Source organism: Dermacentor andersoni, chromosome 2 (genome assembly GCF_023375885.2).
Source record: "Dermacentor andersoni chromosome 2, qqDerAnde1_hic_scaffold, whole genome shotgun sequence".
Lineage (NCBI taxonomy): Eukaryota > Metazoa > Arthropoda > Arachnida > Ixodida > Ixodidae > Dermacentor > Dermacentor andersoni.
In genome coordinates this window covers 88,910,414-88,923,748 of record NC_092815.1, presented here as the reverse complement: position 1 = coordinate 88,923,748, position 13,335 = coordinate 88,910,414, and the positions used below count along the sequence as shown (strand labels likewise).

At 45.9% G+C, this 13,335-nt stretch overlaps 1 protein-coding gene across 2 annotated transcripts in view; it reads left to right on the top strand.

The window, feature by feature from the left end:
• The first annotated feature begins 8,601 nt into the window (after positions 1 to 8,601).
• LOC126541654 (uncharacterized) overlaps positions 8,602 to 13,335 on the top strand; it is a 66,170-nt gene continuing 61,436 nt past the window's right edge. The window contains exons 1-4 of one of the 2 annotated variants that reach the window (XM_055076822.2): positions 8,602 to 9,208; positions 10,522 to 10,619; positions 11,173 to 11,270; positions 12,294 to 12,410. In XM_055076822.2, the coding sequence (XP_054932797.1) occupies positions 11,267 to 11,270; positions 12,294 to 12,410 (121 nt within the window). In that variant the 5' untranslated portion in view covers positions 8,602 to 9,208; positions 10,522 to 10,619; positions 11,173 to 11,266. The remainder of the gene's footprint in view (positions 9,209 to 10,521; positions 10,620 to 11,172; positions 11,271 to 12,293; positions 12,411 to 13,335) is intronic. The other variant, XM_050188508.3, reaches the window with a different exon arrangement.

Below are 13,335 nucleotides of genomic sequence, written 5' to 3'. Positions count from 1 at the left end.
CGTAGGCTGTATGTGCGGGTGAAAGCGTGTGAGGGGAGAGAGAAGTGGTTCTTGTGGGGAAGGAGGAAAGGCTGGCACTATCTTCTGCAACCCATGCGGGAGCACGGCTCAGCGCCAGCAGGGTGGCCGAGATGGGATTAAAAGAAAGAGAGGGTAGGAAGGAGAAAGGTATAGGGTCGTCCCTGCAGCATCAGAGCAGCCCGGCCGGGAGGGCCCAGTGGATTCGACCGGAGGAGTAGGCTGGAGGTAGACCGTATAGGAGGTGGCCCAGTAGAAGCGAAGTAGTGGCGGATCAGGAAGCCCGAGGTGGTGGGATGGCCGTTAGGCCATCCGTCTTTGTAGAAATTTCCTATAGTCTCGCCGAGAGCCTCGACGAGTCGAGGTACTCGACGACACCTAGGAAGGCTGGTAGCTGATTACGACAGGGGAAGAGGATATCTTCCTGTCGTGAACATGGGAGCCGGAAGCGTGCCCTCTCCTGTGGCGCACGAGGAAGGAGGAAGGAGGGACGTTCTTCTCCGGCGCTACGATGCCTCGATATCCTCCTCGCCTACCGCTCCGTACAGAGTGGAGACAACCGCGGCATCTACTATGTCGTTGGGCAGATTGCGGATTGCGGCGCTACGAAAAGTTCGGCCTTTTAGATAGGAGCGTCTAGCGTCCCATTTGCGGGGACATACTTGCGTATGACTGTAGCCATGGTTTTCGAGCCGATATACTCCTCCCGAACTATGTTTAGTAGTGCTTCGTTCGAGCCCTTGAACTGCCCAGCAAGTGTAATTAGGGTCCTGTTGGTGACCGTTTTTGTATTCTCCGGCTCGAGCATGCTTCGCGGTATTTCCCATGTTTTGGCTGTCGTTAATGTGCCTCTCATGTGACTGCGGATCCAGATCATGAGACTGAAATAATCAAAAGAATAAGAATGGGCTGGGGTGCGTTTGGCAGGCATTCTCAGATCATGAACAGCAGGTTGCCATTATCCCTCAAGAGAAAAGTGTATAATAGCTGTGTCTTACCAGTACTCACCTACGGGGCAGAAACCTGGAGGCTTACGATAAGGGTTCTACTCAAATTGAGGACGACGCAACGAGCTATGGAAAGCAAAATGATGGGTGTAACGTTAAGGGATAAGAAAAGAGCAGATTGGGTGAGGGAACAAACGCGAGTTAATGACATCTTAGTTGAAATCAAGAAAAAGAAATGGGGCATGGGCAGGACATGTAATGAGGCGGGAAGATAACCGATGGTCATTAAGGGTTACGGACTGGATTCCAAGTGAAGGAAAGCGTAGCAGGGGACGTCAGAAAGTTAGGTGGGCGGATGAGATTAAGAAGTTTGCAGGGACATCATGGCCACAATTGGTACATGACCGGGGTAGTTGGAGAAATATGGGAGAGGCCTTTGCCCTGCAGTGGGGCGTAACCAGGCTGCTGCTGCTGCTGCTGCTGCTGATGATGATGATGATGATGATGATGATACCACCTCGCCCAACTTTCCACTTTAATACCGTGATGGTTACTTTGCCGATAGTGCGTCCGATTTTTGGTGAGTCTATTGAAAGGCTGACAATGTAGTGGTCACTCCCTATTGTTTCGTCGAGATTCTGCCAGGTCACATTGTCCGAATTGAGGGTAAATGTCAAATTGGAGAAAGGATGTACGCTGACACTGTTTCCTATCTGTTTTGGAGCAGTTGGGAGCGTTTCTAACTGCAAACCGTATCTGCCTATGACCTGTGATAGTAGCGCCCCCTTGGGAGTATCCCGTTTACAGACCCAGGTTGCGTGAGAGGCATTAAAGTTCCCTGATGAGACAAGTCGGTATTTCCGTTCTAGTTAGGCGATCGTTTCTGCGAGGATATTTTCAAAGTCCGCTCCTCTCTCTTTTGGCGGACTGTATATGTTTACTATGATGGCTGTGGCCATAGCTCGTTTATTGGCATGTATTTATAATTTGGTGCTGCATGGCACAGTTTTGTGCGTAGTGGGTACTCATTGCGATGTCTTTGGCCACCAGCGTTGCTACCCGCGGATAATCGGGGTTAAAAATCTTATAGTATCCACGTACTTTAACTGGTCTGGTACCGATTTCTTGTAAACATATAATATCCGGTTTGATCAAAGCCGCGTTTATAAAATGTTGCATGGCCGCCGCTCGTTTGTTGAAGGTGCGGCAATTCCAGTGCCATATTTCGAGTCGGTCTGCTGTGTATGTTTATAGGCTACTCGCCGTTGTCCTCGCTTTCAGCTGTGTTTAGTTAACGTGGCCGTCTGCTCGACGGGGCACCCGGGCTTCCACTCCTACGTTTACGTACTGTTTGCTAGCTTGAGATTAATTCGTCAACATAGCTCTTAAAGTTTTGACATTCTACCTAAAACTGCTCTTGGAAACTTTGCATACTTTGCATTTGTTGCGCGATTTGCGCCAGCGCGTTTACTATCGGAGTCTGAGCTTTTGGTGCCGGTGCCGGGGATGTCGTTGCCGCGCTCGCTTTCGCGGTGCTTCGGGAAGTGGCAGAATTCAGTTGTTTTAGGAACGCCAACTCTCGTTCGAGTGCGTTGAGGCTCTCCCTTAGGAATTTGTTCTCGGCTATGATCTTTTGATATTCTGGGTTATCTGTTATGGGAGCAGCGGGGGTTCCCACCCTCGCCCAGCTTACCTTTGTTTTGTCGAATTTCTGCGAGTCCTCCCCCCTGTGTACGGGAGCTTCGGGTTGCGGAGCCCTGAGGGAGGGGGATAGGGAGATGGGAGGGTCTGGGTGTTGTTTTCTTCTTGATTTTGATCTGGATCTGGACCTGGATCGTGATCTGCACTCTAAAAACATTTGCACCCTTTCGGGTGTATATTTGCCACACAACGGTAATGGTCATCTGTCTTGCCCGCAAGTCCTTTCTTTAAAGGGACACTAAAGGTTAATATTGAGTCCACGTGGACTGTTGAAATACCATCCCAGAAACCCCGGAACTCTTGTTTCGTGCGAAGAAGAGACTTATTTTAAGAGAAAATGCGTTCTGACGCGTCCGCGTACCTCTAGCGCAGTTCAAATCGCCCGCCCTCCGATCGAGGAGTGGTGACGTCATGGTCTCATAGTGACGTTGCGCCGTCGCTGAGTAAAACGGCGCCCGCCACGGAGGAAGGAAACTGAGGAGAGGCCCTACCGCCTCCGCGCGCTAGGAGAAAAGCGTGGAGGAAATGACGTAGTAGGTTCTCCTTTGTTTTGCTGTTTTTTTTTTATTTCATTGCCGTAGTGGCCCCGCCTTTCGGGCCACAATGGTGGCTTTGTTATTGTTCTGTGCGCTCACACGTGTAGCTCCGTAGGTTTCGTACCGTGGCAAAGGCGCCGTGCGGGCAGCTTTGCGTTGGTCTCCGTGTTTTGTTGCGCTGTGTTATCTGGACCGTGCTCTACCGGATGTTGCTGTGGCCAGGTGGGACAGGACGAGCTAAAGTTCGTGAAATGAACGCGCATGCAACGCTGTACGCAATGTACCGCGCCACGGCAATGGCTACGGACGAAGGAATATTCACGTGAAATTTTGCCCTTTCGCGGAATCATGCTAACGGGCTAACGATTGCTTAGTATTGCTGCGGAGCGCACGGGTCCGAGCAGCACGGTTGCGCGCAGCGCGGCGTGGTTTAGCGAGAAATGTAAAGAAGAGAGGAGAGCTGGCCCGATAGGCGGAGCAACGCCATGAGCAACGCCAACTTCCGGCTTCACTTTAGCTTCACAAAGAGTGACGTCAGGGCCTCTCCTTAGTTTCCTTCCTCCGTGGCGCCCACAGACGGCGCTACGGCTTTTCTTCACAAAACGCGAACGCGCGGCCAGAAACAGAGCCAAGACAGAGCCGACAGCAGCGCGAAAACGGAACTATGATGGCTAGCGGAAGAGAAAGAGCGCGACAATGAGCTGGTTATTTTATGACGCAAACTTCGACGCTCGTTGTAATGGACGACCCTGGCAACGACACATTGGCTCGCGATGCTGTGCTCGACTTCAGCGATTTAAAGGGAGACTAAAGTGAAAAACGTTTTCTTCTGCATCAGTAAATTACCGTTCTACAACACCAAAGACACCATTCTTACAACGATAAGACGTTTGGTAAGCCAGAAAAAACGCAAGAACGAAATACGGGTGGCGACGTCTACTTAAGTCCCCGCACCTGGGGGCTGTGACGTCTTGGTTATTGATGGCATCATCTAGGGCCTACTAATTATGTATAGTGGTACAGATTGACTACATTGTGTTCTAAAGGAACCAAATATTAAACATGGCAAGTTTCGGGAACCTTTATTCAGCCAACGCGGCCCAAATGCGAAAACATACTTTGGAATCCCTGACGTCACGCTGACGTACCGGCGCTGGGGTTTCGGTGCGAAATTCAAATACTGATACTTGGACCTTCATTTTCTCATCTAATAATCAAACTATTCTTTTGAAATGACTGCCTGCAGGGTTCTCAAACTATGCTTCATTAATCTAAACTGGTTTATTGTTTCGCTTTAGTGTCCCTTTAAGCCCTGATGAACGTGACCTGCTGCTGAGGGCTCGCGCTGCTGTCGTCGTTGCGCATACTATACTACGACGGCGGCCTGCTTTGAAAGGCACTCCACACGACTTCAGTAAGTCGGCGTTGAACACTACGTGATTTTTCGGCTCTTTGCCAGCGCGCTGTGGCAGAGGTACGGCACTTAACCACTTCGAACGGAGAGATTCACCCGTAGGCACACAGTAATAAGTAACGTTGGATTCGCCGCTGCAACTGCCCTTGGCCAAGTTCCACGGACCGTTCGCGCATCGCACGACATCACATGGATGTGCCATTCTCGCTGCTTGTTCCAAATACAAGTTTCGCGAGCCAGCAGGACAACCGCAGCGCGCGCGGCGCAAGGTCGAGCGCGCAGAGTCGAGCGAAAACGGAACCTCTCGATCACCCATAGTACTCAAGGGTAACGTCAAAATGTTATTTTTTCTTAGAATCGAATAGAAGTAGACAAGTATCATTTTCTTCCGTCTTATAATGTAATGAAATGATCTTTTTAATACGAGTGGTTGAGTACTAGTGACATAAATTATGATGAGGAGTGCCTTCGTCATCGGGCTATTAGTACCGGAATGTCGCTGGGGAGTTTCAAATAGTGTCATGCATTTACCTCAATTTCTCGGTTACTAAAGCCCTGTTCGCGATTACATTGACGCCTTAGACGCTCTAGAGCATTGCTTTATCACTTTAACTTGACTTCATAGTAACCTTTAGTGTCCCTTTAACGCTGCGAGCCCGATACTTGCAAATCACGAAGGGCATGCGCGTTATGACAGAGCATTCCCGACAGGAAAGTAGCGAGCGCAGCGTTTTCAAGAAAGTAAACGCAAGCAAGACAGATGACGATTATCGTTAATTGTGTGGCAAATATACCCCCCAAAGGGTGCACCAGATTTTATAGTGTGGACCTGGGTCTATGTCTTTTCTGGAAGCCTGGCTGCGCCTCCCTCAGTATCGGCCAGGAGTTTTCGTCGGATTTTTCGTTCTTGAACCATCTTGGTGTCGCTGGCAGTCATTGCTCTGCTGCGTCTATTCTTGATCGACGCTGCTTTCCTGCCTTGAGTGGGTTGTCGTTCGTCGGTTTCAGCCTTTTCTCGCATTCGCGGTCTCCCGTCAAATGTCCTTCTCCGCATGCCGTGCATTTGGGGGCGCATTCGTGATCGGGTGCTGGATTGCGCGCACCGCGCGTGTGGCACACCGCTATGTCCGGTTGAGGGCACACATGCGAACGATGGCCTGTCTGGTGACACATCTTGCACACTCGTGTGGTATTCTTGTAAGGATAGCATGCGAGCTCCCCGCCTTTGTAATAGACATATCTTGGAGTGATTTCTCCTTAAAAGGTGATCACGGCTGTCTCCGTGTCTCCCAGCATCCGCGCGTGAAGTATTTCAACTCCTTGCGCGCATATTCGGAAATTGGCCTTGAGGGTGTCGGGGGGCATATGTGGTTCGAGGCCATGTATGGCCCCTATTCGCTCCTTTGCCGGTTGCCACGTATGTTCTCTCTTCGTGGGCGTGGCCATTCAAGTTCAGTTCCGCGATTCGACGAATTTTGCCCGCCGTTTCTTGGCTTGGCGTTGATAATGATGTTCGATCCCGGCTTGATTCGGAGTAGGAATTGGTCTCCGCTTACTTGACCGTTGCAGGCTGCAGTCACTGCGTCCGCTAGTTGCCGGCTGCTGAAGTTTTTTTACATGTAGTCCTCGGTGCGGGCGCACAACGATTTTGAATTCCTCTCTGGGAAGAGTCGCCGATAGTTATATTTCCGTTTGGGCTTTTCGGGTGCCGGTGTGCTCGACATGTAGTGTGCCGTTTCTCGTTTCTTGTTCTTTGCTTGTGCTAGAGCATTGTTCTGCCTGAGCATGAGAACTGTTTGCCAGTCCCCATCCGTCTGCTTGGCGTTTTCCGTCCGAGGCTCTTGCGACCCGAGAGGGTCGTGCTCTTCGATTTCCCGGCAGTCCATGCTGTTCTGGCTTTCGTCCGGGAGCTTAGAAAGCCTGGACAGTATCAATGCTTCAGTCACTCACAAATGTGGTTGTTATCCTCTAATACGGGTGAACTTCACGGATCCATTGGGAACGCTGAAAACAGCCGTACTTGCAAAACTCCATTTGAAAAGCTCCTGCAGAAAGGAATCAACCTTCATGTTGCGAAACTTAGCGCGGATTTCTTGCGAAACAAAAATCTTATTTCAATAAATGTGGAAAGGAGAGTTTTAACGACTTGCAGCTTTTACAAATTCGAAGGCCAACCGCTCTAAAATTGTCGCATTGCACCGCGCCAAAATTTTCTCCTTAAGTCTACACCACTAGTTAAATTAACCCACGGGAACTTACATTTATGCCACCCAGAGTATGCTTCTGAAAAATTGCCAAACTTTGGCTTTTGAGCAAATGCCTCTGACTTACCCCACAATCAAGGTCAGTCAAATCTTCAAGAGGTTTCTCACAAACTAAAAAACAAATAAATAAATAAATAAATAAATAAACAAATAAATAAATAAATAAAAGATGAGGTGTGCAAGTACATCACGTGTTTATTTCATTATAAAATCCCCAGAATGCCAAAACTGCAGGAGTAGCGAAAACTGAAACATCTTACAGACGTTCTAAAGAAAGAAATAGTCGTCTACATTTAATAAATAACTCACCCACAACTGGTAAATCTAATGCTGCAAAAACATGCTGCATTGTTGTATTTTAAGTGAGAAAATGGAGCCTACTTTAAGACCCACGTATGGTCATCCCAACAATTGCGTCTAAAAAAAGAACATTCGCTGTTTTTTCTCCGTTCCATACACAGCGATCAACGGTATGTGGAGGCTAGAAAGACTTCTTGCAGTGGCTTCGTTCGCACATGGATATAGCTCGATGTTTTTTGACCGCAATTGTGCGCAACTGTTCTTTATATAGCCTTAGTATTGAATGAAACAAGTTTTAACCATTAGAAACAAACACACTGGGGGGTATGGCTGCTAATGCGTTGTTTTAGATCATTTTTCATTTTTGTTGTTGTTGTTGTTTTTTCTATTTATTTTTATTTGCAACCCGTCGCGAGGAGCTTCACGTGCATGCTCGCGCGAGCGAACGCTGTAGGCGCACAGCGAGGCATGGACGAAACGCTCGGAGGGATAGCCTTCTTGACTGAACTTCCAGCGTAGCTTCCACAGCGTTCACTGCTATGTAATGGAAGGGAGTATAATCCTGTGTGAGAGGTGGTATCGACGTGGAGTGAAAGAGTTAACGTGTAGAAAAAAAAAACTGTGTTCTCTGTGCCACGCACTTGTAATGTTTGCAGCGTTTTGCGACACGATAACGAGATTTTCGTTTTTGTCGCATTTAAGATTTGTTGTGCATGAAAAAAAAAGTGTGGTGGAAAAGTAGTCGCAGTTCCGCGATGTGGAAGCATTTTCGTGCCCAATATAAAAATCTAAGTGAGAACGAAAAATATTTGGGACCCGTTTTGCGACTCTTCTCCATTCTTACTGCGACGAAAAGAATGAGTTCAGATTTCAATATGAATGTGATTTTTATTGTTAGAACGAAACACATCGTGAGGATGACCATACGTGGATCTTAAGATAGGCTACATTTTCTCACTTAATATACAACAAATGCAACATGCTTTTGCAGTAGTAGATGTACGAGCCCTGGGTGGGTATTTTATTAAATTTTCATCAACATCAGCCACGTTTATTTTTATGGGTCTCTAAAATGTCCCAATTTTCGCTATTTTTACAATTGTGTTAAGTTTGGGATTTATAACGACATAAATACATGGCGTACTAGCATACTTCTTGTTTCTAGTTTGCGAGGAACATATTGAAGATTTCTCAGAACTATTTACAGCTCCATCGCCTTAGCTAAAATGCTCCCCCCCCCCCCCCCCCAAGAAATAGAAAAGTTGTCTTCGAGGTTAGTCAGAGGCAGTTGCTCAAAACCAAAGTTTGGCAATTTTTCAGAAATATACTCTGGGTGGCATAAATGTAACTTCCCGTGGGTCAGTTGTACTAGTGGTGTCGAGTTACGGAAAAAAATTTGGCGGGGTACAATGCGTAAACTTTGTAGTGATAGGCCTTCGAAATTGTAAAATCAGTAAGTGGTTAATACGGTCTTCTCCGCCTTTAGTTATTATATATATATATATATATATATATTCAGGAAATCCGTGCTAAGATTCGCAAAGTAAAAGTTGATCCCTTTATACAGACATTTTCCCATCTCATATAAATACTTCGCTGAAAACTAAATATAAACGGGATCCCCCTTAATCTGTCGTTAACTGAACCACTTACTGCAATAGCTGAAATGTTCTTTTTTTTTTTTTCTGGTTTATGTGGCCGCGACGACTCGTGCCTTATACAGACACAGCTGTGGTATAAGACCATCCCACGTCATCTATTTTGCCACATTTAGCCACTTAAAAGCGGGCAAATACATAAGGAGATGCATTTTCTCTCTCTTTTAACCCTCTCCGCGCGCGGTACGCGGTCGCATGGCGCTTCCTTTCACTGCTTCCGCAGATTCGCGCCAAAATTCCATAATTACGTCACCTCCTGACGTCACGTGCACAGTCTGCTGCCGAAAGGTGATCGAAAACATGCGCCGCCTGCCGGCAGCGTTTGCTTTTTCTCGTGAGGGGCGACGTGCGACATTTACTTGAATCTATGGTGAGTAATATTATCCCGTTTCTATTCCGTGTCACTTGAGTTCAAAACAATCCTAGCGACGATGAATAGGGACGTAGTGTCGCTGGAGAATAGCTGGCGTTCGCAACGACGCAGCCAGCTCGGCTGTGGTGCCCCTGCAAATGTGGGCTTTGCTAGGCCTTTTCAAGTCACCGTTGCCTTTCTACGTTTTGACGCCATGGCCGATTAGGGCGCCACAGCTCTGCCATATATTCGCTGTCTAACACCCGAAAACTGCAAAAATTATTTTTTCTCGCCCATGCCATGTTATTTCGGTTGGCAAACATGTCTGTCTTTCGCGTTTAGTGGGCAGCAGAAACCTGTCGTCTGATATTTGAGTGCAATTTATGCCGCCGTTATGTTGCATGCCACAGGCGAGGTCTGGCCAGTTTGGCATTGTTCAAGCAGTTGTTGGCGCCTAGCGGTGCTTGCTGTGCGTCTTAGGAACTCGTCCTCGTGTACCTGCTGGAAAATAGAACTTGAACGGAAGCTGCGGACGCTGTCTCGATGGTCGCGGTCGCGTAGCAGTTCCTGCAGTGCCTGTTGCTGTCTGTGTTCGAACAGAACATCAGTGAAAACAGAAGGAAATGTTTTGCGTCCATCATTATCGGTCTGCACCCTATGGGTGTTGTGAAATTGCCGAATAAAATTTGTTTACCGCCATGTGAAGTGGTAGTATCGCTTCGAGAGCGCACTCAGCCGCCCAGAGAAACCACGAGAGCCACGCAGCGTACTGGTTCCGTCTTGCAGTCGCCTAGCCGCCCACTTTTCCGTTACGTTTCAGTTCCCGACTCGCTGCCCGGTCGCGCTTTGCGCCGGTTGTTGTTTTATTGCTGCGATGTTCAAAGCGGGATGTGTGAAGTTGAGAACGAGCATAGTGTAGCCTACGTTAAAGTGCCGTGTTCCGCTGCTTTTTGTTTTCTTTTTTCTTTTTTGCTTCTAAAGACTGACCCTAAGTGTCAGCGCTATTTCATGAGCGCTTATTGCACTAGCGTTTTAAATGAATATATGTTAAAAAAAACATTATGCTCTGTGACACGTAATCATCGATTATTTGCCTACAAAATTGATCAGCTCATTTAATTGAATGAGACTTTTCCAGAGCTTGGTCATTACGAACTTACTCAAACAGAACAGAGCAAAAAATAAATAATTAGAAATACCGGATGCGCCCAGAAAGCCATTTGCTTAGCAATAATTTCGCCCTCTCTTGCCTAAAGCTACATTGTTGTCAAAGATAAGGTGCAGATTGCATTATTATTTTTTTTTTTCTATTTCAATACACTGCTGGCCAGGAACTGACCCAACCCAAGCAGGACATGTAGGACAGCACTACGATGGAAGTACAAGAGAAACAGTTATGCTTAGGCTCCTGGAAACAAATCAAGAAAGTGTATGAACAGTTAACACAATACTTTATATTGTGAGCTCGCTTTTGCTAAGCAAAGGAAAGGAAACTGGATGGTCAATGACTTTCGGTGTCATAGAATTGTTATTTCACATATTGAAGCTTCACCGGGATCACTGCCTTAAGCAAGGTTATTGAAGTGCATTGAGTGTAAACTCGAAGACATGTATGATTCAACTTCATGATGGGCTTCCCTCACCCCAAAGTGCCTCCTGTGGTTCGCTTTCTCACCACAGTGGCTAGCTGAATCCCTTGTTGGAACCACTCTCAAGAATCTTTAATGTGAAATGAAGAAATGGGATGGTTGCATTAGCCGTTTAGTGGCTTACATTTAGCAGCATGTTTCAATGTGATGTATTTTTTTTTTTCACCAGTTAAGACAAAACACACTTCCTTGTTTTCTTACCCTCTCCCCACCTTCTTTTTTTCTTTTGCTTTTTAATAGCGTAGTGACCTTGAGTTTATGAATGCATGCATGTCTTGTGTGTGTTCATGTATATTAGAGCACGGATGCTCACAATGATCACACTTGGTGCAGGTAAAGGACCCCCATTTTTCAACTCTTCCGAGAAGAATGCTACCAAGCCACTGACAAGAGAAAATAAAAGCTATCCTGGCAAGATTTAAAGATCATGGGTCAGCAAACCCTTTCCCTCTTCTCTTTCTCGCTTTTCTATTTTTCTTCTGCTCGGAGAGGACCCAGGTTATATGCAGCAGGCTTGGTTAGATGTTTGCTAATTGAAATTAGCACACTATATCCAAAATGATGCTACTCCCCATTCAAGTTCTGTTTCAAACCATTTCTTATGCTCTTTGTCACTAGCTCGAATTGCACCCTACCTGTGTTATTACTGGGAGAAGCCACTGTATGAGGCAGATGGTAGAGCGGGACATAAGCAAACAAAAAGAATGTTTACATAATACAAGCCATTATTTTCAACCACTCAGTTTTGACAGAATCGTACACAAAGGGTTCAGGGCATTGAGGCCAGCCATACTGAATTTATTGCTTATTTCCTGTGTATTTCCTTATTTCCACTAGCAATGCATTACAGATTTGAAGTGCTAAATTGTGTTAATGTAGGGCATTTCACTGTAAGAAAACAAGCAAAATCTTCAAAGCGAATGCAGGCGCATCACTAAAACTGGAATGCTGCGAGGACGAGTGCACTGTTGCGCAGTTCGCCTGTTATCACATAATTAACAAACTGGCCTGCAACAATGTATATTGCACCTCCTTTCTCAGAAAGCCATGTAGAATATTCCCTGTGCTACACACAAAAGTGCGACTTTGCATTAGTTGGGCCTAATTATGCATCATTTCATTGGGCAAAAACAGCTTGAGAAGCCAGTAATTATGCACATATTTCAGATAATGTTAGCAATGTTTATTTGCAGAAAATAATGGCCATGCCTATTCCGGTTGGGCCAGTTGTAAAACTTTCTTCCTTTTATTGCTGTTAATAATTGCTGTGTAGGTGTTTTACATAGTAATATATGCTACAAGAACGTTGAAAGTAACATGCTATGAAACTTGGATAAACGTTTCTTTTTTCTCTCTCAGTATACCTTATATGATGTAAAAGACACTACATTCATAAAGTGATTTTCACTGTTATATTTCACTGTTCTGATTGTGTCCTCTTTCCTCATTTTCAGACTTTTTGAAGTGTGGTTCATGTGGCACCATTTTCCATGAGCTTGACACCTTTATCACCCACAAACAGGCAGGATGCACTGGCAAGTCTGAAGATACTGAAACTACAGAGAAAAAAGGTTTCCATTTTAAGTTTTCCACATATTTTTGAGTAATGGTAACATTTGCACAGTCTGCATTTCTTCACTTTTGAATGGTGGTTGATTGCAAGCGGTGGTGCCACTTTTGGTGCGACTGTAAGACAGAAGTTTCTTAGGTTGTGAAATGCGATGGCTGATTCTGCATACATTCTAGACTTTCACTTTGCTCTCATATGACAGTAATCTTGGGTTCATTGCCGAAACATAATCCTCAAAATTATTCTTGCTTTCCTTGTGCATTTAGCCCTAAAAGGCACGTTTAAAGGGCAACTCCGCCGTTTTTTTAACGATGTTAGTATATTGTCATTTTCAAATGAAATTGACAGTCCTGTCACCGGTAGAGTGGTTTGATTTGCTTAGAATTTCATCAATAATTTTAAGCAACCAATAAACGAGATACCCAAACCGAAACGGGTAGCTGCTTCGTGTGACGTCACGAAGAGTCGATGACGTCAGATACTACCGCAATGTAAACACGCAGAACACTTGCTAAACAGGCAGTGCAAGTGGCACTAACATCAAAGAAGTGAAGCTGATGGTGCCTCCTGACGACACAGGGAGCTTTTACAGATCTTCCGAACTAGACTGGCGATTTCAGCGAGGATTTCAGCAACAGTGGTGGTGTAGTCTCTGACGTCGCAAACACAGAGTGACTAGCAAAATGTCATGAGTCGAGAACATGCAACCAATCTTTAAAATTTATTTTCAGGAAATCTAAATGACTTGCAGCTATCTTGTTTGGCACAGATAACCAGAGTGCGAAAGAGAATGTATATTCAAAATTTTAAGATCAGTGGACATCGAAAAATCGCCGGAATCGCCCTTTAAAGGTCTGGAGAAATTAGAAAAGCTCTTATGAGAAACTCTGTGCACCGAAATAGTATCAGGTTCTGTTAAAACTTTG